General features: G+C 42.2%; 8 protein-coding genes and 1 pseudogene across 9 annotated transcripts; 5 read left to right on the top strand and 4 right to left on the bottom strand.

The window, feature by feature from the left end:
• The first annotated feature begins 2338 nt into the window (after positions 1-2338).
• Positions 2339-7686, top strand: LOC137772839 (histone H2B type 1-L-like; annotated as a pseudogene).
• Positions 7687-9520: 1834 nt separating this feature from the next.
• LOC137773958 (histone H4) lies at positions 9521-12889 on the bottom strand. Its single transcript, XM_068559076.1, has 2 exons — positions 12827-12889; positions 9521-11130 (listed from the first exon to the last, which is right to left on the bottom strand). The coding sequence occupies exon 2, from the start codon at positions 9956-9958 to the stop codon at positions 9647-9649; it is 312 nt and encodes a 103-aa protein (XP_068415177.1). The 5' UTR covers positions 9959-11130; positions 12827-12889; the 3' UTR covers positions 9521-9646.
• Positions 12700-14195, top strand: LOC137773953 (histone H1.4-like). The gene has a single exon (XM_068559069.1). It carries the CDS (start codon positions 12811-12813, stop codon positions 13444-13446), a length of 636 nt encoding a protein of 211 aa, XP_068415170.1. The 5' UTR covers positions 12700-12810; the 3' UTR covers positions 13447-14195.
• On the bottom strand, positions 12993-14902 carry LOC137774112 (histone H3.1-like). The gene is made up of 2 exons (XM_068559223.1): positions 14857-14902; positions 12993-14182 (listed from the first exon to the last, which is right to left on the bottom strand). Exons 1-2 carry the CDS (start codon positions 14900-14902, stop codon positions 13677-13679), a joined length of 552 nt encoding a protein of 183 aa, XP_068415324.1. The 3' UTR covers positions 12993-13676.
• Positions 14360-16697, bottom strand: LOC137773956 (histone H2A type 1). The gene has a single exon (XM_068559073.1). The coding sequence runs from the start codon at positions 16686-16688 to the stop codon at positions 16296-16298; it is 393 nt and encodes a 130-aa protein (XP_068415174.1). The 5' UTR covers positions 16689-16697; the 3' UTR covers positions 14360-16295.
• LOC137773957 (histone H2B type 1-C/E/F/G/I-like) lies at positions 15345-17414 on the top strand. The gene is made up of 2 exons (XM_068559075.1): positions 15345-15427; positions 16998-17414. The coding sequence occupies exon 2, from the start codon at positions 17006-17008 to the stop codon at positions 17384-17386; it is 381 nt and encodes a 126-aa protein (XP_068415176.1). The 5' UTR covers positions 15345-15427; positions 16998-17005; the 3' UTR covers positions 17387-17414.
• Positions 15369-25382, top strand: LOC137773954 (histone H3.1). Of its 2 annotated transcripts, none has more exons than XM_068559070.1 (3): positions 15369-15427; positions 23584-24894; positions 25228-25382. In XM_068559070.1, the coding sequence occupies exon 2, from the start codon at positions 23859-23861 to the stop codon at positions 24267-24269; it is 411 nt and encodes a 136-aa protein (XP_068415171.1). In that variant the 5' UTR covers positions 15369-15427; positions 23584-23858; the 3' UTR covers positions 24270-24894; positions 25228-25382. The 2 variants fall into 2 exon arrangements, with proteins under 2 accessions (XP_068415171.1, XP_068415172.1); XM_068559071.1 differs by lacking the exon at positions 15369-15427 and adding an exon at positions 22956-23021.
• LOC137773178 (histone H2B type 1-C/E/F/G/I-like) lies at positions 21832-22212 on the bottom strand. Its single transcript, XM_068557663.1, has one exon. The coding sequence runs from the start codon at positions 22210-22212 to the stop codon at positions 21832-21834; it is 381 nt and encodes a 126-aa protein (XP_068413764.1).
• Positions 22520-23059, top strand: LOC137773955 (histone H2A type 1-B). Its single transcript, XM_068559072.1, has one exon. It carries the CDS (start codon positions 22539-22541, stop codon positions 22929-22931), a length of 393 nt encoding a protein of 130 aa, XP_068415173.1. The 5' UTR covers positions 22520-22538; the 3' UTR covers positions 22932-23059.
• Positions 25383-25439: the final 57 nt, after the last annotated feature.

Here is a 25439-nt window from a genome sequence, read left to right as displayed (position 1 = left end):
TTTAATTATTATTTTTTTAAATTTCAGGTCAGGGTTGACATATTTAAAATAATATGTCAATGTGAAAATCCATGAGACTCTATAAACAATGAGCTCTAATAAGAGCTCAAGAGGGTTGGTAAATATGTGCACCACATAAAAATTCATGACCTTTCTTATATTAGCAATGACCTATCTGGAATTGAAATAGAACATCATTCACAACAGTACAACACATTCTAAGAATTCTAAGGCTGATTCTTTCTACTTTATTTGATTTATTTTCCTGTTCTTTTTTTAGCTTTTTTTGTTGAACACCTAGTTTGCATATCTTTAGTGTTTCTTGTTCCTTAATATATGCATATAATATTATATATTTCCCTTTTAGTACAGCTTCAGATACATTCAACAAATTTTATATGTATTATTCTCATTCATATTTATCTCATAATATTACATAATTTCCCTTACGATATTCTAATCCATGGTATTTAGAAGTGCACTTTTAGTTTCCAAGCATATGGGAAGATTGTTTTATTTTTACTATCTTAAAAAAAATATTTTCTATTGCTCTTTAATTAGCTGATAAAAGAGTGCCGTATATATGAAGCTGTTTTTTTTGTATCCATTGTGACTTTTTCTAAACTCGGTGTTGAATTTTTGAAATTATTAAATGCATGCTTTTAAAAATTGGACATTCTCTTTGTGTTAAGTGCAGCAATCACAGATAGATCAAGTTTGCTCATTGTGTTGTCCAAATCTTCTATAACCATACATGTTTTCCTCTGCTTGTTACGTGAATTTATAAGAGTAGTATATGAAAGCTTGCCCTACAGCTGTAAACTTGAAGTTCTCTTGCTAATTCTGCCAGTTGTTGCTTATATAGTTAGTGGTTGTGTGGTCAGGTGCATATAAGGTCCTGAATGTTACATCTTATCAGTGGATTTTTATTTTATCATTATGGAATATAGCTCTTTTTTATTTTTAGTTCTATTTTATTATTTTTTTAAATTTAGCCTGGTTTTGATTGTCCCTTGTTCCTTGATTGTATTATTACATTTTTATTTCTTCAAACTTCCAGTAAACAGTTATTTTATGCTCTCTGATAATTTCAATATCTGAAATTCACTGCCCGAGGGAAAGAGAGGGGATCTAAAGCTCTTGTTTGTTTGGATGCCTGACCCTCCATAGTGTCTGTTTTCCTCTTCGATTTGATAACATTTATTATAAGCTTATATTTGGACATTCCAAGTTCCTGGTAGAATGCCTGGCACGTAATAGATGCTAAATAATTACTGAATAAATAAATCACAATCAATCTGTGTACAGTATATCTAGAGAACTTGGGTTCACGATGCTTCCTTCTTGAAGGTGTTTATGTTTGCCTTCACAAGTCACTAGGAGGCGCTATGAACCTAGGTTACTAATTTCAGGAAGCTTTCACTGAAACACGGTGGGGGCGGGGGGTGGGGAGCGGAAGGTTGGGGAGCCTGAGGAATGTTAGGAAAAAAAGTCAAATTCAGGGAGGACACCTCTCTGCAGAAAGGAAAGAGGGTACTGAAAGAACTAACTAAGAAGCCGGTTTCAGATGAAGATGATGATGATGATGGTAATAATAATAATAAATTTAAAATAAATGTGTTAAACACCGGGTTCTTAATTTTTAGTAAGTTTTTGGGTTTTTTGTTTGTTTTATCATTTCACTAGTTAGACTGAAGAACTATTTCTGACCCTCCTTTGTGGCTAAACTGGATGTGATTTGCTCCTTTCCAGTTCGAAGGTTTATAGCCATATAGGCTACGAAATTCTTTTCTTTCTTATCTCCCTTCAAGTGATGTAATTTTATTTCCCTGCCCTTTGTTTTTACGCTGTATTTCTGCATTTTCTGTACAGTGGGAAACACTGTACTCGGAATTGTCTGGATAATCGCCTATTTTTTCTCAGTTCTTCCTTTCCCTCTCACTGGAATCAAATGTAAAGATACAGCTTTTCCAGGAGCTGTAAACGGGCCTTGCAAATCGGAGACTAACCGTGCCACGAGCTTTGCCTCCTTGGTATTTCAAAACACTGGAGAGAGTGACTTACAGTTTTTAAAATTAACAGACTAATCTGAATTGTTATAAACGAATCAGAACTCATTATAAAATAGGTTAACTAGATTAAAGAAGGTGGCCTGATTGCTGGCAAACTGTCTCAGGATATGACCAGTGAGACAGTATATCTGGAATGATTTATTTGCATGCAGACCTCAAGACGAACGAATCAGCAATTGCATAACTAAGTCTTTATTTGCATAACGTTGCCTACAAATAAGCAGGATCCGGTGGCGCGGACACAGTTTTCTTGTCTTTCAGAAGACATCGACGGTACGATGCCTGAACTAGTGAAGTCTCTGGTCCCAAAGAAGGGCTGCAAGAAGGCAGTGACCAAGGCCCAGGAAAGAGATGGGAAGAAGCGCCAAGTGTAGCCGTAAGGAGAGCTACTCCGTGTACATGTACAAGGTGCTGAATCAGGGCCACCCGGAACCCGGCATCTGGTGCAAGGCCATGGGCATCATGAACTCGTTCGTCAATGACATCTTGGAGCGCACTGCGGGAGCGGGAGAAGCGTCGCGCCTGGCGCGTTACAACAAGCGCTCGACCATCACTTCCAGAGAAATCCACATGGCCGTACGCCTGCTGCTGCCCGGGGAGCTGGCCAAGCACGCTGTGTCTGGCGGCACCAAGGTTGTCACCAAGTATACCAGCTCCAAGTAAATGTTTATAGCCACTTTTCAGAGCCATTTCACGTTTTCACAGTCAGAGCAGAGCACTAGCTTGTGCGGTTTTGTGAACTCTGGGCTTTAAATTAGCGTCAAGGGTAACGCTTAGCAAAGTACTTAAAAAGTTAGCGATCCTCGGGTGGCAAATCTACTGTATATGGTTACTGACAACTGTTCCGCGTACGAGGGTTGCTTCCCAACTGCCAAAGCGAACGTGCACTGAAACCACTTAGTGCTAACCGCAATCCTTGGAGCTCTTGGTCACCTTTATAAACTTTCTACAGGGTGCTCTCTGGGCTGGAATCGGCGCTTTGTGAAGCTCTGGTCTTGGTTTTATGTAAAGCGTCAGGCTGTAACGTCCAAGAGACCACAGTTATGTTTGAAAATCCCACTGTCTAAAACCAGCACTTTCTTAGTATAACTTTGCGGGTCTTCCGCCTAGGTTCATTTGTGTGGATCTAATTCTTTTTCCTCACACTCCCTCACCCCCAGCCCTTTGCCTAGGGCTTTCAAGTCCTGGCTGAACATTTTATCTAAGATTCTTTACAAGCATATTATGTTGGGTGGCTGCAGCTCTCCAGTAAGGGGAAAATAGTTACTAACTTTTTATTTTGTTTTATCTCTTTCCTGGTCATTAGATTTTTGTTTGAAGAATGCAGTCTTCTCCCCACTCTCCTGACTCGTTTTACAAACTAGACCTGCAAAATTCACAGAATTCTGTATTCGGCCACCTGTCTTCTCACTAGAGTAGCCACATAATATAAAGATTGGCTCTGCCGCCTCCAATCTGTCCTTTTCTGTCCCCGGTGAGCTCCCTTCTGAGCCCATCGCCCTATCCTGCCTCCAGATCTCCTCCCTCTGCTCAGTTCAGAAACTGTGGAGGGATCCTGGCAAGGAAGAAGAGAGGGACCCAGGGTCGGCTCAGAATGCAGAGAGGAAGAACTGTGGAAGTAGAGATGCTTTTTAATGTGAGCTGAACACTGAGGTTTGGAAGCCTACGGTTTGTGATCGCATAGTGCCCAGGAGATTAAACCCTGGGAAATAAAGAGCAGGGCTCTTCCCTCATTTCTCCGGAAACTGCAAGGTAGAGGTGTCCTTCAGGAAGTCAGGTGAGAAAGGTTCAGTTGAGGGCACTTCACCCATAAATGGAAATGCCAAATCCACCCAAGAATTGCTATCACTCTCCTTGAGAAAAACTCCTAGCCAGCCTCCAGGGCCAGTCTATCTGGTCTCCATTTTATTGTCTCAAAAAGGTAGATAATAAAATAAGCACGAAGATACAAACAAGTCTTTATTTTCAGGTTACTGAATTACAATTGCATTTCGACTGTTTCTGATCACCTTGATTTTAGTCTGAGGTCATACTAAAACTCCTCTGTTCATAGGGTATTTAGTTTCCATTCCAGAGTCACCGTGGGGGCTTTTTGTTTTTTACCTGCTCACAGCCTTTGGATGATCACCCACCTCACAAAAATCAAAAATCTGTGCTATGGCCCCAAGCCCTGAAAAGTCTGGCCCTCACCTAACTCTCCAACCCAACCTCAGAGGATTCTTTTTCTCCCTTTTGTTTTGTGTTTCTTCATTGTTTTTTGGTTTGGTTTTTTTCCAGGCCTTTGCCGTTTTTCTCTGTCTGAAATGCCTCTGATTCCACATCCATCCTCAGCACACACACACTTTATTGATCAACAACTTCAATTTCAGCTTAATCATTATTATATCCTTGGGGAAGCTGGCCTCCATTGTTAAAGGCTCTCACAGTCACAAACAACTGGATGTATACCCAGCCCCCCAAATTAATCATTACTAAGGGGACATGGGACCCTTAGGATTGATGTGGTTGAATCAGAACCCCATTCCTGAGGCTAAGAGAGGGACTCTGCCTTCCCTGGAGCACAAGGCAGGGAGGAAAGGGAGACCTTAACAAAATTGAGGCTGTATTAGAAAGGAAGAGGGCAAATGACTTTTGGCAAGGCACTTGCACTGCCTGATGTAAGGGCCTTCTAGGCAGACAGAAGGAGCATCCACCAAGTTCATTCATATTCAAGTGCCAAGCACTGAATTATGTACTGAGGACATAAAGCACTTGAGTGTGCATCAGAATCACCCAGAGGGCTTGTTAAAGGACAGATTGCTGGTCCCATTCCCACAGTTTCTGTTTCATTAGCTCTGGGGGAGATCTGAGAACTCGGCTTACTAAAAAGTGCCCAGCAGATACAGTGCTGCTTATTTGGTAGGAGGCTTTGAGAACATCTAATATATGGTGAAGAACAAGCTACCAAAGGCCCTGCCCACATGAGCTTCCTGGTGGCAAAGATAAGTTTATGATAGAAGAAGGTAAAGGGTGTGGATGTCAAACAATGAAGTTTAGATTTATTTTGCAGACGACAAAAAGTTATAGAAAGCTTCGGAGCAGGGACTGACATAATTGGCTCCAGTGTTAGGAAGGTGTCTATAATGGCAGTAGAGAAGCGATTCCATTCAGTATTTTGTCAAATAATGATTGGATTTTCTCTGTGAGAGGCCTTATTTACAGCGGTGAGACAGACAGGCTGATCTTCTGGGGCTGATATCCAAGTGGGAGGAGAGAGATAATCAACACATTGATAACTCAGCAAGATATTTCAAATAGAAGTTCTGAGGCCTGTGAAATTATTTGAAATAAGACCAGGTGCTGTGATAGTAACTACGTGATGCTTTAGATAAGGGAACCCACAACCCAGGGAATAAAAGTTCCAGGCCAAGGCAGGGAGGAGTTTGTGCTCAAGGAATATAAGGTCTGTATGCTAGGAGATTAGTAAGGTAAAGGGGTGAAAAATGAGGCTGGGGATTAAACAGGTACCTGAACATGTTGGACCTTATAGGCCAAAAGAAAGCACCAGATTCTTATGGTGTCATGGGAAACTCTTAGAATTTTTAATAACTCTAGCCACTATGGGGAGAATGAATTTTATGGGATCAAAAGTAGAAAAAAGCAGGGAATAAAATTGAAAGCTTATTGCAATAATTCTGGTGAAATTATTAGAATTAGATTTAGGAGGAGAAAGTCAAAAGGATTTATTGAAGAGTTAGGTTTTATGGGTGAAGAATCAAGTAGCTAACATTTGTTGAGCCCTTTATATGTTTAGGAAACTATGCCAAGCTCTTTAGAAACGTTAACTCACTTCATCTGCTCAACATCCACATTATCTAGATGCAACTTTTCTCTCCTTTTAATTGAGCAAAGTGTGCGGCTGGTGTTAGACCCAAGGTAGTGTGGCTCCAGAGGTTCTGTGCTTATCTACTGCCCTGCAGTGCTAATGAAGGTCTTGGGTAATCAAGAATTCTAGGAGAGAATGAGTTTTCTGAGACTGGAACATGACAATTTTTAAATCCCCTTAGCACTCCATTGTAGATGTCAAGTGAGTAGTTGTATATGCGAGTCTGGAATTCAAAGGCAAATGGGGACTGGACATAGAAATTTTTGAAAATTTTGGAAATAGATATTTTAATGTCAGCATGGCATGAGTTGGAGATTACCCATGGAGGAAGAATAAAGAAGTGAGTTTATCCTGGAGGCATTCCAGACTTTAGAGAAAAAGAGACAGCAAAAGATTCTAAAGAGTGACAAGTGAGTTTGAGAGAAAATCAGGAGAGCAGAGTCACAAAAGTCAAGAAAATAATGTATTTCACCAAGGAGGACATGACCAAGTTGGTGTGATGTCTAGAAGGCTAAGAACAAACATGAGCTTTGGATATAGTTAATAGAGATCCCTGGGAACTCGGGTTATGGGTACTGAAGGACGGCCCAGACATCATCTGGGACAACTTCAGGACTCAATTATTACTTCTTTCCTAGGAACAGCTCCACTCAGGGCTGAGCGCCATGTGTGGCCATTATGTTTTTACCCTCTGTCTTGGGCCATCATATTTGATCGATGCAGGCATCTGCCCAGCTGGATCAATCAGATTTGTTTTCGTAGAAATTAGGAAAAGGAACTGAAGAAAAAGACAGGACAAAGTGTTCAGTAATTGCTTAAGTGTGGTCAGCAAACTTAACTTTTGAGAGAATTTTTTTTGTTTAAATAATCTGGAATTTTTTTTTTTTATGTTTACAACCAAAAGAACTTCCATTTATGCACTTGCAACTTCTTAAGAATATATGTAAACTATACTTGTCAAACATATGCATAAACACATAATCCTATGTTTTCACTCAGTCCTCACGAAAATATGAATTTTTGCCTACATTACAGATAAGGGAACAGTGGTTAGTAATTTACACAGACCACAAAGATAGAAAATGGTAACTCAAGACTTCAAGTGTGTGTCTTCGTGGTTCAAATGCCACTTTTTTTTCCTCTGGGCCTCTGAGAAATGTCATGAGAAATAAGAATGCTAATAATAGCAATTGTAATAGCCCAAACATGGAGCATTTACCATGTGCCATGCACTGGCCAAAATGCTTAACAAATATTTAATGTTATTCACCCCCAAACATATAAGATAGGAACTACTGTTATCTCCATTTATGAGGAAACGGGCATAGAGCGGTTGGTTAAGACACAGAGACAAAGAATAAGCATCCCTCTGTACAAGCTTTCCAGCTCCTTTTTATCTCTGAAAAGGGGTATTGGGAATGTTTCTTGTAAACTTAATAAATGATTTATTCAATGACATAGACCCTGTTGAATATATTTACCAAGACTAGCAATGGAAGACAAGTTCAAAGGGCCTTAAGAAATTCATGGACTTCCTCCTTAATCAGGCTAAAAAATAAATACCCCACTGTTTTTATTTACTTTTAAATCTCATGAGATACAGTCATTTTGGGCCTTCAGGCCTCTGAGAATCAAAATTTTTCCAAATGGGCTATCTTGCATTCTGAGTTATGAAGTGTTAAGACCTGACCTAACTTCTTGAGAATATATAGGTCTATTGCACATGGTGAATAAATGGTGACAAATTTACTCTTGTTCAATGTGTTCTTTATGCATTTTGTCTGTCCTTTCCTCTCTAGCCTTAAATTTTGGATCTTTACACCTCAGACTCTAAAATCCTAGACTCCAAGCTGTTGACAGGAATCCATGGAGCCCTGGGAATTCCTTGTATGAGCCCCATGAAATATCTATGTCCAAAATGTGAACTTTTTACCACTTTCTCAAAGGAGCTTCTGATCCACATGTTGTTAAGAACTACTCTCCTCGGGGAAACAGTACTCTGAAATATCCAGATTACAACTGCTTAAGACATACAGATAGCCCACCCACCCGTCTCTAACATGTAATGAGCCCCTATTCTGTGTTCTGTCTAGCATGGAACACAGTGGAAGAGATGTCAAGGAGAGAGGCTCACTTGGCATTAGCTTTCCTTAAAAGAGCTTTCTGGCCAATGGAAGGACAGTCATACTGGTAAATAAGTTGAGAAAACAGTATTTGGTATGATAAAGTTACGTTGCTGTAACAGAGACTCAAAAATAAGTTAGCTTAAAAACAGTCTTGTTCATGGAACAGATACACTATGATTAGTCCAGCTCTGTGGGGCAGCTGTGCCCCTCCTGATCAATCAGGAACTCTTGTTCCTTACAAGTCATGGTTCTGCCACCCCTAGAGCCTGATGGTCTCTGCTGGGTCAAACAACATCAGCACCTTCATAGCCAGCAGGAAGAGGAAAGGTTTTAAAGCCTGGGAGTGTCTTCTACTTAACACTCCAAAAAGAGCACTTAGTCACATACTCCCCTCTGCTCCCAGACAAGCCAGGAATGTTATCTCACACTAGGGAGACTCCTGTCCAGCTATACGACATTATAATACAGTGAACCACTTTCATTGGAAAAAAATACCAGTTGTATCACAATAACCCAAGATTTTTTCACAGAATAAAGCCCATTTTGAGGAAACCAAAGAATACAGTGGCATGCTGACAATCCTGAGAGACTGTAGAAAGTTTACAGTAGGTAAGAAAAAGAAATGGGTAACCCACTTGAGAACTGCTTATTTTGCCTCATTTCCTGATGTGTAGAGAACAAGGTGGGATTTGACTCAGGAAGACCTGAATTTGAAAGGCCCAGTCCAGCATTTTGTCAGGATACGTGTTATGCAACTCTCATCTATAATTTAAGGTAAATCTGCTTGTAATCAAGTCTAAGAATATTCAAGATAAAGAGTCAACATAATAACAAGTTGGTAAACATAAACCTGTATATTTATATCAAGCATTTATATCAACCTTCATAAAAGCTTCTCTTGGATTGAGAAACCAGTAGCTTTGGACATGGGAAGACAGCTCAGAGAAGCAGAGACAAGTTGTCCTGTCTCCATTCCACTTTTAAACAAGAGAGAACCCCAAGTACTCTTATTTTACTTAAGTATAGTTGATTCACAATGTTAATTTCCAAGTACTCTTATTGTTTCTCTGGTAGAACTTGACTGCCTTCGACATATTTTATGTTGATTGATCATCCCCCTTTCTCCCCCACCATTTATCATGTGATGTCCAAGAAGGCAAGACTGTTTTAATGTCTTCAGCCCACAGAAGTGTCTACGTTCCATTTTCCATTTTCCTAGCATCAGGGTTTACCTCTTACCTCTTCTGTGATGTTCTCCACCTTTTTTCACTGACAGTTGCACAAAATGTCACCTGCAGTTTACTGTCCTGTTGGTCTCCTAGCTATAAGCACACTAAATACATTGAATATGCAATTCGACCTGAGGTTATGGACCAGCTTTACAGACCTGCAACTAATCTGAAACATACCAAAAACGAATCAGATAAAATCAATTTAAATTTACATATTGTAAACAGTACTGACCCAAACATCTTAACAAAAAATTAGAACAGAAAGCGCAAAACTCTTTTTGAGTGAAAGAATAGGTGGCCCTGAAAAGGGCCTTCGGTTTTAGTAGGCTCACGGAGATGCCCAACTGGAGTTCAGCCACCAAAGCCGTAAAGAGTGCGGCCCTGCCGCTTGAGCGCGTAGACCACGTCCATGGCGGTGACAGTCTTGCGCTTGGCGTGCTCGGTGTAGGTAACAGCGTCCCGGATCACGTTCTCCAGAAATACTTTCAACACCCCGCGGGTCTCCTCGTAGATAAGACCAGAGATACGCTTGACGCCACCACGTCGGGCTAAGCGACGGATGGCCGGCTTAGTGATGCCCTGGATGTTATCTCGCAGAACTTTGCGGTGGCGCTTGGCGCCACCCTTCCCCAGCCCCTTTCCACCTTTACCACGCCCAGACATTGCAAAAATACACCTATCACTCCCGCAGCGAAGTGATTTCCACAGCGCCACTTACAAGTTATATAGTAATGTGACGGACCTGTTTGAAAACTGCAAGAGCAGGGGCGGTAACCACATTCAGTTCCCACCCTTCGATTATTTGTCCCTTGCTCAGAGCTGTGGCAGCTATGAGAGGCGCCTGAAGCGACAGTGGATCCTGGAGATGGGATTTAATAAATGCTCCTGTATATGGATACGTGTGTTTGTGTATCCGTACAATGCGGGCAGCCGTTAAGTTGGGCAACAGATCATACACTTTCCACAAAGAAGCCTGATACTTGTTCTTCAGACTTTCCAAAATATGAAATAATCAGTTAGTACACGCTATTGTCCCTTATAAAATGCTTTAAATACGGTTTTAAATAAATCATATCTTTATTGTTTAAGCTGCCATTAGTTTTGTCCATTTATGTTTGGTTAACTAAACAGAGCTCTTTGGTATGCAGGCTGGATGACCCCACAGAGGGAACTAAGAATATAAGAAGGTTACGCGTTTAAGAGGTCAAGTCAGGTTAAAAATCACTGAGCGCTACATTGGAGATTTATAAATATGTATATCCCAAAGTGATAAAAACCTTGTTCTGCTGTAAGTCTAAGATTTATGGTTTGATTATATATTTAATTGTGGACAGTTTGTATCTGGCATTATATCTGTCACCGCAGTCTATTTCTGCAACCAGGTGGCATTACAGTGTCCAGTCAAGCTCTGGAGACAGCCTTCTCTACATACTAGCTTGTGACCTTGGGCAGCTTATACTCAGTTTTTTCCTTTTATCGATAAATGTATAAGAAAGTGTAAATTATAGAGCACTTGAATTTAAAAGAGATAATCCAGGTTTCTTAAAATAATATCTGTAAATAAGTAATCACTCAGCATTATTTATTATGACACATTATAGTATCATGTCTGCTCTTAACTCCTCCACTCAAGATTCACTCCTCTAAAGTGAAAGTCTAAGTGATTATCTAATTTACTAAAACCTTCTTTTTGAGAACTCCTCAAAATAATAAATACGTAAAGATTTAATTTATGGTTAATTCCCTTGAGTTCCAGCTGACTTGGATAGCTTTGGCTTTTTCTCCATGGTCTGTGAAGAGGCCCAAGTTCATCAAAACAGTTCCATGAGTTTACACTGCACAGAAACAAATTCCAGAATGGCGTTCTTAACCTCGGCTATATAGATAGATTCAGAGCATCTGGAAACTTGTATTGAACAAAAACTCCATCTTTATCTTTACTTTATACTCCAAGTGAACCTTAGCATTTCCTCCACTTGTGAATGCAGGCAACAAACAGTGTGAGTGGCAGGACCTGTGCTATATTTACACCATGTTGCAGTTGCAGCTGTCAATATCTCAATCTCTAATATTATTTAAAATATTACACCTTCTAAACTGTGGTAATTCTTGGTCATATGGGTAATCTTGTTATTTAATGTGTTAATAAAGAAGCACATGTTAATGTTTCACCAGTTTGAATTTTTGATAAATTTGATAATGGTATTTTAATACAACTGTTTTCCTTTGTAATCCTATGTATATTATCTTAAGCACTGAAAAGCATTATTCTGGGAAGGGGTTCATAAGGTTTACCAGAAATACAAAGAAATCCATGGCTGCTTCAAAATAAACATAATATGTTAAAGACGAACAGTTTGAGGCCTGAAGAAGAAAATCAAAGCACTTTCTACCATCAATCTATTTCCTACTGAACATAATGCATAACCTATAATGTGCTTCCTATAAACCTGTATCCTTGCTTAAATAAGAAATGTAGTAATGAATATAAATGCTTTTCAATTTCCCTGTCTTAAGGGAATTCTATATAAGTATGTGTGACAGTATTGTGCGTGTGTATATTCCTTAATTCTTTTACTTGGATACTTCGCCAAAGTTTATCTTCCAGAAGCATGACAGAACCCTGAACCCAAGAGCTTGTGAACATTTTAATAACTGATCCTTCCTAATAAAGTCAATGTAAATAAATGAATCTTTAAAACCCCATAAAGCAGTCCAACTCTATTTTATGCCTGTACCTGGACCTCCTCTGCCATCAGCTTGTGCAACACAAGCCCAACTACCAGGTCAAGAGGATCATTGATTATTGCTTTTGCTATTTTCCTACATAAATTTTGAATGCTTAAAGCCCCCAAATTAACTAACCCTCTATGTAGTCACAAAAAAGCTATGATAAAACTTTTCCAAACTAAATAATGACTTTTCTTATCAGATATTGCTGTTATTCCAAGCAGCCTTTACTACAGTTCTTGTAGAGAAATCCTGAAAGAGCCTGTGTTATTTCTCCTCATATGAAACAAATTTTCCAGGTAAATGTCAATGAGAATCAAGCAGTTGTTGAAGGTACGAAAAGCCAAGAATGTATAGAATGTCACTTGAGAGCAAGCTATTGAAGACACAAAGAGAAGAATTTATATTTCAAACGAAACTCAAAAAGTTGTCTCTCTGACCTGTGAATCTGTAGGAGTGTCGGGGGATTTTGAAAAAGGCTGAGACCAAAGTGATAAAAACTGGAAGAAGAAACTATAAAGGTCTCAAAGCTTGAGCTGTCCCGGTTCATTGTACAATATAATTGGTGTGGTTCCTCCACAGGAGATCTTTAATTTTTTGCTTTCCTGAATTGTAACAAACACAACTCCGAGACAGAGCTGAGACTAGGTTGCTGTCAAGCTGGAAGCCAGCTGGGAACCAATCAGCGCGCAGTGGCGCTGTGTGTATATATAACACACACATTCCCAGTCTGGGTACTCAACTCTGAGTCTTTAATTTCTTACTGCTAGGCATCCACATCAACCATGTCTGAAACCGTACCTGCTGCGCCTCCTGTTACTTCTGCGGAAAAGACGCCTGTGAAGAAGAAGGCTCGCAAGTGTGCTGGTGCCGTGAAGCGCAAGGCGTCCAGGCCCCCGGTATCCGAGCTCATCACCAAGGCTGTCTCCGCTTCCAAGGAGCGCAGCGGCATGTCCCTGGCTGCGCTCAAGAAGGCGCTGGCAGCTGGCGGCTACGACGTGGAGAAGAACAACAGTCGGATCAAGCTAGGTCTCAAGAGCCTGGTGAGTAAGGGCACCCTGGTGCAGACCAAGGGCACCGGCGCCTCTGGCTCTTTCAAGCTCAACAAGAAGTCGGCCACCGAGGAAGCGAAGCCCAAAGCCAAGAAAGCGAGCGCGACCAACCCCAAGAAGGCTACTGGGGCAAAGAAGCCCAGGAAGGCCACAGGCGCTGCCAGTCCGAAAAAAACCGCCAAGAAGACCCCAAAGGCAAAGAAACCATTAGCAGGTACCGGGGCCAAGAAAGTGGTCAAGAGCCCGAAAAAGGTGAAGACAGCCAAACCGAAGATGGCCAAGAGTCCAGCCAAGGCCAGAATTCATAAGCACAAGGTAGCCAAGCTTAAAGCGGTCAAGCCAAAGAAGGCGGCCCCCAAAAAGAAGTAAGAGAAAAAAAAGACTTGAGTACCTTAAAGGCTCTTTTCAGAGCCACCCAATTAATCTTAAAGAACTTGTAACACCATTTTTGCCGGAGGCGGAGGTTGGGAGGAGAGGTTTTATTTCCTCGCTCGGAATGGAGGTCCCAGTGCACAGGAATCTTTCACAGAAAAGGTGGTTGGCTCTGAAAAGAGCCTTTGGGTTTTTCAGAGGTTGGCACTTAATCGGGAGACACAAAGCTACGCCCTCTCCCCGCGGATGCGGCGGGCAAGTTGGATGTCTTTGGGCATGATGGTGACGCGCTTGGCGTGGATGGCACACAGGTTGGTGTCCTCGAAGAGCCCCACCAGGTAGGCCTCGCACGCCTCCTGCAGCGCCATGACGGCCGAGCTCTGGAAGCGCAGGTCGGTCTTGAAGTCCTGCGCGATCTCGCGCACCAGGCGCTGGAACGGCAGCTTGCGGATCAGCAGCTCCATGGACTTCTGGTAGCGGCGGATCTCGCGCAGGGCCACCGTGCCGGGCCGGTAGCGGTGCGGCTTCTTCACGCCGCCCGTGGCCGGTGCGCTCTTGCGGGCCGCCTTGGTGGCCAGCTGCTTGCGCGGCGCCTTGCCGCCGGTGGACTTGCGAGCGGTCTGCTTTGTACGAGCCGTGACAGATTCCCCGAAAGCAGCTAGCTGGTGGAAAAATGAAAGCCTGGCCCCCGCCCCACCCCCCCCGCACCGGTATATATAAAGAGAGTTCCTTTCTGATTGGACAAGGCATTTGTTCCTTACGGCTTGCAGTGAAGGTATTGGTAGCGAGGTTCACTCTCCGACATCAGCCTCCCTTTGAATGGCTGTTTTCAACCCTTTCTCGCCTCTATCTTCCTTATGCAGTTTCTTTACTATGTTCTTTGGCTTTTCTCCGCAGAACTTAACACAAATTATTACAATGCTTAATCTTGTTTGCAGAATAAATTTTTTAAACTTTGGTACATGAAACTGGCTTTCTTTTGATCAACTTTTTGAAAAGGCGTGTGTTGGATGTGATTGGCGCCAAGAGATTTTTATACCCTCATTCAAATGTAGTAAGGCTAATTTTACGTCAATTTCTTGATTTCTCTTTTTAAATTCTTAAGAGATTTTTTAAAATAACAAAATACTTTCCTTTTATTTCCCCTTTTATATTACAGTTAAGTCGTGTTTTGGTAGATTATATTATCTATGAATTTCATTTCAGGATAGTAAAGGGGGTAGTTACAGTATTTGTTATAGAAAAAGAGTGTTGGATCTGATAGAATTGAGAACCATCAGTTTAGGGGTCCAGAGATCATATGAAAGCAGAACTCGGAAAGAATCCTGAACACTTATTGTTATCCCCAATCCAGGCCCCCTGAATACACCCTCCTCTACCTTCCCCATACGACTTAACGTGGCTTGCCTGTAAGTCTTATGATGAGCCCTTGCACTGCATTCCAAGCTATCATGCTCCAGTGTCAGTTTTCTGGCTTGGGGTAAGAGCTGTGGCCACAGGAGGAGAAAGGAATCCCTACTATTAAGGTGCATTGTGTTTTAAAGATATATGTAAGTTTCAGATTTTACAAAGACTAAAGAATTTACACCTATATAAGCTTGTGATCTGATCATATGTCTGAGGGTTCTTTGGGGCCATATTAAAAAAGAGAGAAAGGGGGAGAGGAAAGGAGAAAGAAATAAAACTTTTTGGAAACTATTAATATTATTATTTACTATTAAGGAATCTACTTGTATGACTACCATGAATCCCAGGCTGGGTTAACAGTGAAAAGTTCTGGAGGTAACTACACCCAACTCTGGACAGTCTGGTTATAACCACGGTCTTCTCTCTCTACCTCAAATGAAAGCCTAGCCGCATGAGTCCTCAATCTCTGAAGTCCTCTTCATGGAAGATGCCAAAGCCAACTGTGTGAGAGGTTTTATCAGAGGAGAGGACGACTTTGTCTTCCCAGAAGACAAACCCTCTGCTTTATGAGGTAGGTAGATAGCAGCCCCAAACCACAGACATGTTGGGACCTGGGCAGGCCTCAATTCTTCGAGATTTTCGGAATGCACTAAAACCATTAACTCTGAATTAATTTCATGTTTGCTATTATAACTATATTAACAAATGTTTACTTTTCACTATAACATTCTCACATAAAAGCACCCCACTACGTTTCACAATTTCAACTGACCTTCGTGTAAAATGGTGTTAAGAAAAACTCAAACTTGTAAATGGTACACAAGTGTTACTGTATGTCCCTTAAAGTCATGCTGAAACCTTTGTTAAGCTCTGCCTAAACAAATTCTAGCTCCAGGCTATGCAGTATTGTATTCCTATTTACAATTGATTAGGGCCCAGCTCAGTAGAGTTGAGATTGGCTATTAAAAACATAAGTATGAATTACAGATTAACTTGTCCCATTACGATGCAAAACAATTCCTTTCAACATGAGATAGTACTAAAGGAGTGGTTTAAATGATCTTGTAGATCACTAACTAGATTTGCACCTAAACTTTCAACATTTACCAAGTATTATGCTACCATTATCTTTTCCTGAGGGTTAACAACTGAGGGCTTGCTGCATTGATCGACTTAATTACTTGTGACACAAAGTCTCTCTATATCATTTTTACTTAGCTAAAGAGTACACTTTTGATTACTTTAAACTGTATGATTAGTTTGCATTTCCTAAGAGTGTAAATACATCTTCTAAGTTGACAAAATGTGTTGAAAATCATTTTCAACAACCTGCTTAAATAAGGAAAATGTAAGCCCTTTTAACGAATACGTGGGTGGCTCTGAAAAGAGCCTTTGGTTAAGACTGATTCCTCAAAGATCAAGAATTTGAATACTGCAGTTTACTTGCCCTTGGCCTTGTGGTGGCTCTCGGTCTTCTTAGGCAGCAGCACGGCCTGAATGTTGGGCAGGACGCCGCCCTGAGCGATAGTGACTTTGCCCAGCAGCTTGTTGAGCTCCTCGTCGTTGCGAATGGCCAGCTGCAGGTGACGCGGGATGATGCGCGTCTTCTTGTTGTCGCGGGCCGCGTTGCCCGCCAGCTCCAGGATCTCGGCCGTCAGGTACTCCAGCACCGCCGCCAGGTACACGGGCGCGCCGGCCCCGACCCGCTCGGCGTAGTTACCCTTTCGGAGCAGGCGGTGCACTCGGCCCACGGGGAACTGAAGCCCAGCCCGAGAAGAACGGGTCTTAGCCTTGGCACGAGCCTTACCACCTTGTTTTCCGCGTCCCGACATCTGATCAATCTAATCAGGGTGCTTAGCAAAGAAGCAGCAAAACGAAAGTACAAATTCTCTCAACAAATGAGAAGCAATTATACTTCGAAGCCGAATTGTAAGTTACACTGTTTGATTGGTTAAAAGGGTCTAAAAGCTTGCAACCAATTAAAAAGGAGAACTGCTGTCACATAATTTGCATACCACCGAACAACGTGGAAAATTTATCCAATCAAAGTGTAAAGTTTTAAATACCATATTTGCATAGTAGCTCTACAAATATGCTGAGTGATGTTTTCACGACTTACTTTTTTCTTCAACTTGGCACAGTGTTTGTTATGCCTGAGCCGGCCAAGTCCGTTCCCGCCCCGAAGAAGGGCTCCAAGAAGGCGGTGACCAAAGCCCAGAAGAAAGATGGCAAGAAGCGCAAGCGCAGCCGCAAGGAGAGCTATTCTGTGTACGTGTACAAGGTGCTGAAGCAGGTCCACCCGGATACTGGCATCTCGTCCAAGGCCATGGGCATCATGAACTCGTTCGTCAATGATATTTTCGAGCGCATCGCGGGCGAGGCGTCGCGCCTGGCACATTACAACAAGCGTTCGACCATCACGTCGAGGGAGATCCAGACGGCCGTGCGCCTCCTGCTACCCGGGGAGCTGGCCAAGCACGCCGTGTCCGAGGGTACCAAGGCTGTCACCAAGTACACCAGCTCCAAGTGACCTCAGCAAGAAAGTGCTTTTCGTGGTTAGTTTCAAAGGCTCTTTTAAGAGCCACCCACTTTCTCAGCAAAAGAGCTGTAATGATTGGTTTCTAATATGACTGCCATAATACTCAATTTTAATATATTGAAACGAATTTGTTGCTATATGGTGCTAACACTTGAAGTACACAGCATTTTGGTTTGAAAACAAAACATGTAATTTACATTCTAGGTAAATGGTAGCATAGCCTTCTCTTGCTTTCACAGCTCACTTTGGCTACAAGGCTAACCAAGTGTGGACATGTAAGTATCATTTGAACTGCTGTGATGTAGTGTGCCCTACGAACTGACTCCATGAAAAGTGAAGAAGATTTAAGAAATCCTCTTAAATTCTTGGCAATGCCTTGTTAGTGCTGTGTGGTAGTAAGAAGAATATGTACGTGGATTCGATTTATTTAATTAAAACAATGTAACTTTTCTAAGTATTAATGGGAGCAGCACAGTTAATGTGCATAGAAATTGAAAAGCGAGTATCACCGGTTCCAGGATAGGGCCATTTAATTGTAAGAATTTTTCCAAGGTTTGGCTAATGAAAAGTTAGACCATTGCTGAACCACCATGTTGGGGCTGATGACACTGGCAGTTCAGGAAAGAAATACCCTTAAAATACTTTGGTGCCTCCTCTCCCTTAAATTATGTTATTTTCTCTCAGGGTGGATGTTATGATTATTTTGTCCTAGTCAGAAAAAAAAAAAAAAAAAAAAACTTTTTAAATGAAAATAATTCATACCACCACCACTCTCCTGTCCTATGTATACATATATAACGGTCATGAAAATTGACACTTTTCTCATAATTACAAACCTGCTTAAGTTTATAAACTGCCATAAACGGCATCCCATATGGAACAAATGCTAAGAATGTATATACAACATATTTTTAGGATTTCAACCCTGGTAGGAAAAAAGTACTAATAGTCTATAATCTTGTGTAATTAATGACTACCAGGCTTCCCACTCCCTACACAACACATAAATATACACACACAACATACACAAAAAAATACATAAACATTCAAACAATACATATAAAGAACAAAAGCAAAAATAAAAAAATGTAAAAGAATGAAAACTAAAAATACCAGATGGCTGTATATGAGAGTTTATGTTATTGTAAATAGTCAACTTTTGCTTTCTGTAGTCCCAGAGGTAAACATCTACACCAGGTCTATATGAGCTTTAGGGGAGTATATGAAATCCAAGAAATTACATACAGTAGTGTGTCCATATGTTTGTCCTCCCACCAGAACAGAAAGTATATAGCATTCTGTCAAATTCTAAAAACACTGTCACTTACTGTGCTAGGCAGAATGATGCCTCCCCACTTATGTCTACCTTTTAATCTCTGGAGTCTGTGAATATGTTAGGATACATAACAAATGGGAATTAAGGTGGCAGATGGCACTAAGGTTGCTAATCACCTGACTTTAAATAGGATTAGCCTAGGGAATTCCCTGGAGGTCCAGCGGTTAGGGCTCCGCGCTTCCACTGCAGGGGACATGGGTTCAATCCCTGTTCGGGGAATTAAGATCCCACATGCTGCGCGGCATGGCCAAATAAATAAATAGGATTATCCTAGAGAATCCAAGTGAACCCAATATAATTACAAGGGCCCTTAACAATGGAAGAGGGAATCATAGTACAGAACCAGAGAGATGGCAGTGTGAGAAGAATTTGGCCAGATACTGCTGGCTTTCAAATCTAGCAAAGGGCTGTGAGCCAAGGAACAAGGAAAACCCTCCAGGAGCTGGAAAAGACAGGAAACAGATTTTCACAGTTAGAGGCCCAAGCCCTCTGACACCATTTTAGCTCAATGAAATTCATTTCAGAATATTGATCTAAAGAACCATAAAATTATAAATGTATTGTTGTAAGCCACTGTATTTGTGATAATTTGTCAGACCACCAATTGAAAATCAAGGCACTCACGTTTAAGAATTATTGATTAATGTATTCAATGATCTTTAAGATTATAACTACATACGTTTAAATTTAAAAGTGTAAATATAAAAATGACTATAGATACAAGTAAATTCTTCCTAAAATTGCAGGCTCACATAATTTTGACATTGCTTTAATTTTAACAGCGGCAATTTACATTTCCTTTTTTTAAAATTTTTATTTACTTTTGGCTACGTTGGGTCTTCGTTGCCGCGGGCTGCGCGCCGGGCTTTCTCTAGTTGCGGTGTCCTCTTGCGGGTGGCCTTCGTTGTGGGAGCTACGCTTTTTTGCGGTGCGCGGGCTTCTCATTGCGGTGGCCTCTCTTGTTGCGGAGCACGCAGGTTTCGGTAGTTGTGGCTCACGGGCTCTAGAGTTCAGGCTCAGGCTCAGTAGTTGTGGCGCACGGGCTTGGTTGCTCCATGTAGGATCTTCCAGGACAGGGGCTCGAACCCGTGTCTCCTGCATTGGGAGGCGGATTCTTAACCACTGCGCCACCAGGGAAGTACCCTACGTTTCCTTTTTAGCTAGTGTGTCTAGGGTGTCTGATTTTAACAGCAGAAAGTCTAATTTCATGGAGCAGCACTTTGTTCATTCATTATAGTATTACTACTTCTGATTATAATACTATATCAGAAAGCTTGTCTTCATTATATGTAAAGTGTAGGACTAATGGGAAATTTTACCTCATAATGTCCATAAATAACTTCATGAATTGCAAATCAAATTGTAATGTTTGCTTTCACTGTAACTACTGCATTTGTTTACACAAAACTGTCAATGAGCTGGTTTCAGTAATATCCTTTTTTGTTTGCTGTTTTGTGTTTTTGGCCGTACCACGCGGCTTCTGGGATCTTAATTCCCCGACCAGGGATTGAACCCGGGGCCAAGGCAGTTGGAAGAGCGGATCCCTAACCACTGGACATCCTGGGAACTCCCATAACATTCTTTTTTTTTTTTTTTTAATAAATTTATTTTATTTTATTTTTGGCTGTGTTGGGTCTTCACTGCTGCACGCGGGCTTTTCTCTGGTTGTGGCAAGGGGGGGCTACTCTTCGTTGCGGTGCGCGGGCTTCTTATTGCGTTGGCTTCTCTTGTTGCAGAGCACGGGCTCTAGTAGTTGTGACACACAGGCTCAGTAGTTGTGGCTCGCGGTCTCTAGAGCGCAGGCTCAGTAGTTGTGGCACACTGGCTTAGTTGCTCCGAGGCATGTGGGATCTTCCTGGACCAGGGCTCTAACCCGTGTCCCCTGCATTTGGCAGGCAGATTCCTAACCACTGCGCAACCAGGGAAGCCCAACATTCTCATTTTTAAAGTAAGGAACAGAGGCTGTGAGAACCAAAGATTATTTACCTCACAGAACTCAAATTCCAACCAATGTCTTCTGATGCAATTTTCTTTCAAAGACGTCTAGATAGAATTCGAAAACACTTCACATGTACAGATTTCTTAACACTTTAGGAAGTATTTTTGCATGAATTACCTCCTCTCCCAGCACTAGGCTACATCCCTTTTCTTGGTGCATTTCTTATTCATCTTTCATGAAGTGTCCCGAATCAGCCAAAAAGACATGGTTAGGCTAGGAGATGAAGCTCCAGATCCCAAAGGCCTGCAGGCTGCACTCAAATTCGACTCACTTCTTTTGTCTCCTGGAATAAATGCTTTACCTACCTGGGAGAACTGATGGTGATAAACCCTTCTGAGATCGAGAGTAAGGAAAATGTATGATTATCAAAGTGCCTGATGCTGAAACGAAGTGAAATAAGCAAAAGGTTTAAATCAAGGGAGGCTTGGCACCATGCATAAGTGTCCAGTCAGAAAAAGAGAAAACTATTGGTTATTTTTACAAAGATAATTTAATAAAAGTTAAACAGGTTTTGGAAGAAAGAGCAAAATCCGAGCTGAAGTGTTTCAGAAACAACTGAAACTGGACCACAAATAGGGGTCCGGGCACACAGGAGAAGGCAGAGGTACTAGAATGTCGAAGTTTGGAGGGGAGGCCAGGTGGAGGTAAGGCTCTGAATTCTGTGGGGTGGGGCATGATTCTGGGAGTGTAGAATCCATTCTGGGGAAAGGGCCGGGGGAAGCTGGGAACTGAAACCAACTCCTGGTACCAGAGTGCCAAACCATGGCTAGGATAGGAAGAGTTCCCTTTCGTAATCCCACCCAGCCAGCCTCCCTTGCTTTCCTAATTGAAAATAAGGCGTGGTGGACAGAAACTCTGGCTTTTTTAGTATAGAATATAGGAAGGTTTGTGAAAGAGGTGAAACAGAAAGAGCCTGTTTTAATAAGCACAAGGGCTTCTCTATGCATAGACTTATTTAAAGAAACAGCTCAGCCAACTCTGGTATCTAACTGTGTTTAGATAACATCCCCCAAACGGGCAACAAGAGGGCATCACAACTCCTCCGATGAAAATGTAAGTGGCTCTGAAAAGAGCCTTTGTTTTAACAGCACCTATAAACATTTACTTAGAGCTGGTGTACTTGGTGACAGCCTTGGTGCCCTCAGACACGGCGTGCTTGGCCAGCTCCCCAGGCAGCAACAGGCGCACGGCCGTCTGGATCTCCCTGGACGTGATGGTCGAACGCTTGTTATAATGAGCCAGGCGCGACGCCTCGCCAGCAATGCGCTCAAAGATATCGTTGACAAACGAATTCATGATGCCCATGGCTTTGGACGAAATGCCGGTGTCCGGATGGACCTGCTTCAGCACCTTGTACACGTATACAGAATAGCTCTCCTTGCGGCTGCGCTTGCGCTTCTTGCCATCTTTCTTCTGGGCTTTGGTCACCGCCTTCTTGGATCCCTTCTTCGGGGCAAGAGCGGACTTCGCCGGTTCGGGCATACTTGCCGAATTCAAAACGCACACTAAAGTATAACTTTGATATGCCTGCTTACGTCTAGAATCTCGTCTTTTATAGGCGACCTATGCAAATAAGGTATTCAAGAATATCCAGAACTGATTTGATAATGCATTAGTGACGAGATTATGTAAATTTACTTGCATCACATCTCCTTTCTTATTGGTTGTCTAGTAAAAAGACGATTTTAACCAATCCTACCTCGTATTTGACAATTCCACCCAGCTCTATAACTGTCATCTTGTTGCTCTTTATAGAACATTTCTTTTTCACTTTTCTTGTGGCTGTTTTTCCCCTGTTAGCAGTCAGTATGTCTGGGCGCGGGAAGCAAGGAGGGAAAGCTCGCGCCAAGGCTAAGACCCGCTCCTCGCGAGCTGGGCTCCAATTTCCCGTAGGGCGAGTGCACCGGCTGCTCCGCAAGGGCAACTACTCCGAGCGGGTAGGTGCCGGGGCCCCAGTGTACTTGGCGGCGGTGCTGGAGTATCTGACGGCTGAGATCCTGGAGCTGGCGGGCAACGCGGCCCGCGACAACAAGAAGACGCGTATCATCCCGCGCCACCTGCAGCTGGCCATTCGCAACGACGAGGAGCTCAACAAGCTCCTAGGTCGCGTGACCATCGCTCAGGGTGGTGTCCTGCCCAACATCCAGGCTGTGCTGCTGCCTAAGAAGACCGAGAGCCACCACAAGGCCAAGGGCAAGTGAAATGTTTAGCAGTTCTTCAGTCTCCATTCTGAAAATCAAAGGCTCTTTTCAGAGCCACCCACTTTTTCCCAGAAAGCGCTGAAATACTTCGTAAGTGTAGGAGACGTGTTCAAGTCTTAATGTGTCGTTACGCTTAAGTTTTGTTTATACTAGCCTGTTAAAAGTTTTGCATTTAAAACTGGGAAACCGCTCCCATCTTTGCCACAAAGGGGTTAAATTGTTAGCCGTTGGTCACATTTTATGCACCATAAGTTCTTAGAAAAATTTATGAAACTAGCTTTCTGCCATTCCTTTAGCGGAAAAGATGCAATACGTTTGTAAACTCACGTAAAGAATCCCTGTTAAGGGAATTCTGTGTCAGGACATAAATTAGGGCTTGTAGGCTATGGATAACGTATATGTATGTAAATGACAAGACAGACCATAATGCCTCATGTTGAGTGGTGGTTTTGTATGTGCACGAGGTATATACATTATTACATATACATGTATAGTCAAACGAACTTGGTGTCCAAAAGTAATATATGAATAAAATAAATGGGAGAACAAAGGAGGAATAGCTGACCAATGACATGTCTGGGCGGGCTTTTTAAATTCTGCGAATGACGCCATCATTAGAATTGTTTAGTCCATTTGTTGTTTCTCTTTTCAGAAAAATGCAATGAATGAAGTACACTAAAATCTATACTAAAGGAAACCTTACTGTTATGAACTCAATTCAAAGTGGACTGTAAACTTGAAATAAAATTTCGATAGCTCATTTAATCTTTAATGGAATCCAACCATATTTCTCCTGAAGGCAATGTGACAACCAATTGGATCACAGCGCGGGAACTAGGAATCAGACTGATCTGCACCTATAAATAAGGTCAGAACCGGCACCAGCACCATACTACTCTCAAGCCAGTTTTCTTTTCTGTTATCGTCATGGCTCGTACAAAGCAGACCGCTCGCAAGTCCACCGGCGGCAAGGCGCCGCGCAAGCAGCTGGCCACCAAGGCGGCCCGCAAGAGCGCACCGGCCACGGGCGGCGTGAAGAAGCCGCACCGCTACCGGCCCGGCACGGTGGCCCTGCGCGAGATCCGCCGCTACCAGAAGTCCACGGAGCTGCTGATCCGCAAGCTGCCGTTCCAGCGCCTGGTGCGCGAGATCGCGCAGGACTTCAAGACCGACCTGCGCTTCCAGAGCTCGGCCGTCATGGCGCTGCAGGAGGCGTGCGAGGCCTACCTGGTGGGGCTCTTCGAGGACACCAACCTGTGTGCCATCCACGCCAAGCGCGTCACCATCATGCCCAAAGACATCCAACTTGCCCGCCGCATCCGCGGGGAGAGGGCGTAACCCAAGGCTATTGCTTACTCTGAACTGAAAAAGGCTCTTTTTAGAGCCACTCACTTTGTCGATAGAACTGTTGTAATGCTTTCCCTTATTTTACCTCCCTAGGCAGTTAATAAGCAATAATCCGAAGAAAAACCTCTCTCTACTCTTTCTTTCTGCCTTATAGCAGGATATAAATTCTGTACTGGAGACTGCACAGGCTGTTTAGACCAGAGAGGCTCCAGAGGAATCTAACAAACCTCGCTGTTCGTTTCCTCCCATATATTTACCTTCTCACAGTTTGTTGCCCTTAGAAGCCTAAAAGTGCTTTTCTTTGTCCTGTCATTTCTCTACAAATCTAGTCTTTGTTGAAGATGCTATGTAAACTGGAGTTATAAGCCACCTCTTTGGATTACTTTCTCCTGGGTCTCTGCTACTGTATGTATGAAATATACATGTTAACAAACCTGTTTATTTTTCCTTTGCTAATCTGTGTTTTGTTGCAGGGGCCCCAGCTGAGAACCAAGATATACAGCGGGAAAATTCGTGACCACCACCACCACCACCCGCCCTCCACCTGGGAAAAGGAAAGAAGATTTAATTAAAATCAAACGAGCAAATTTAGATGGAAAAGGTTTATTGTCCTATGGTACAATTATATTATTACCTTTACGTTATCTTTTCTACTGGAAAGAGATAATAGTCATCTCTAATGGACAAAAATCATTGAAATTTTCAATATCCTATAAATTAGCATCTAAATTCATAGACACTTCAGATATTAGACCCTAATAAATAGTTAAACAGAAACTCTTTCCCGTAGAATAACTAAAAAACACTTGGGCAGGCTTTTTAGACTATGTCCTCATATGACAACAAAACGAAATTCAGTCGGTTCCTTTACCTTAATTTGATATTTATATATATCTTAACAGATTTCAGAGCTGTTCTGCAGTGACCAGAACCTTTCCTTTATCCTCAGTGAGCCCATGCCTGATAAAGAGTATGCTTTCCTGTCTGCAATTTCCACCTTCCTGTATGCTGCTTACCAATGATGATTTGCCATGACGTTGAGTGACAAGTGTTCAATTTCCCGGGCCTAAAGAAAAAGGTGAAAAGAACCAGCACCTCTCCTAAATCCCCCTTTATTTCCAATCAAGCCATAATCACATGATATCTCACTTGCATTTTTTT

The sequence above is a fragment of the Eschrichtius robustus genome, chromosome 12 (genome assembly GCF_028021215.1).
Source record: "Eschrichtius robustus isolate mEscRob2 chromosome 12, mEscRob2.pri, whole genome shotgun sequence".
In the NCBI taxonomy this organism is placed as follows: domain Eukaryota; kingdom Metazoa; phylum Chordata; class Mammalia; order Artiodactyla; family Eschrichtiidae; genus Eschrichtius; species Eschrichtius robustus.
This window is presented reverse-complemented; position numbering and strand designations above follow the sequence as displayed.

Coding starts and splice junctions, on each gene's coding strand:
- LOC137773955 (XM_068559072.1), top strand. CDS start 22,539: ATGTCTGGGCGCGGGAAGCAAGGAGGGAAAGCTCGCGCCAAGGCTAAG.
- LOC137773958 (XM_068559076.1), bottom strand. CDS start 9,958: ATGTCTGGGCGTGGTAAAGGTGGAAAGGGGCTGGGGAAGGGTGGCGCC.
- LOC137773178 (XM_068557663.1), bottom strand. CDS start 22,212: ATGCCCGAACCGGCGAAGTCCGCTCTTGCCCCGAAGAAGGGATCCAAG.
- LOC137773957 (XM_068559075.1), top strand. CDS start 17,006: ATGCCTGAGCCGGCCAAGTCCGTTCCCGCCCCGAAGAAGGGCTCCAAG.
- LOC137773956 (XM_068559073.1), bottom strand. CDS start 16,688: ATGTCGGGACGCGGAAAACAAGGTGGTAAGGCTCGTGCCAAGGCTAAG.
- LOC137774112 (XM_068559223.1), bottom strand. CDS start 14,902: ATGATAGCTTGGAATGCAGTGCAAGGGCTCATCATAAGACTTACAG. Junction 14,183..14,856: donor GCTCATCATAAGACTTACAG/GCAAGCCACGTT, acceptor TTGTCCAATCAG/AAAGGAACTCTCTTTATATA.
- LOC137773954 (XM_068559070.1), top strand. CDS start 23,859: ATGGCTCGTACAAAGCAGACCGCTCGCAAGTCCACCGGCGGCAAGGCG.
- LOC137773953 (XM_068559069.1), top strand. CDS start 12,811: ATGTCTGAAACCGTACCTGCTGCGCCTCCTGTTACTTCTGCGGAAAAG.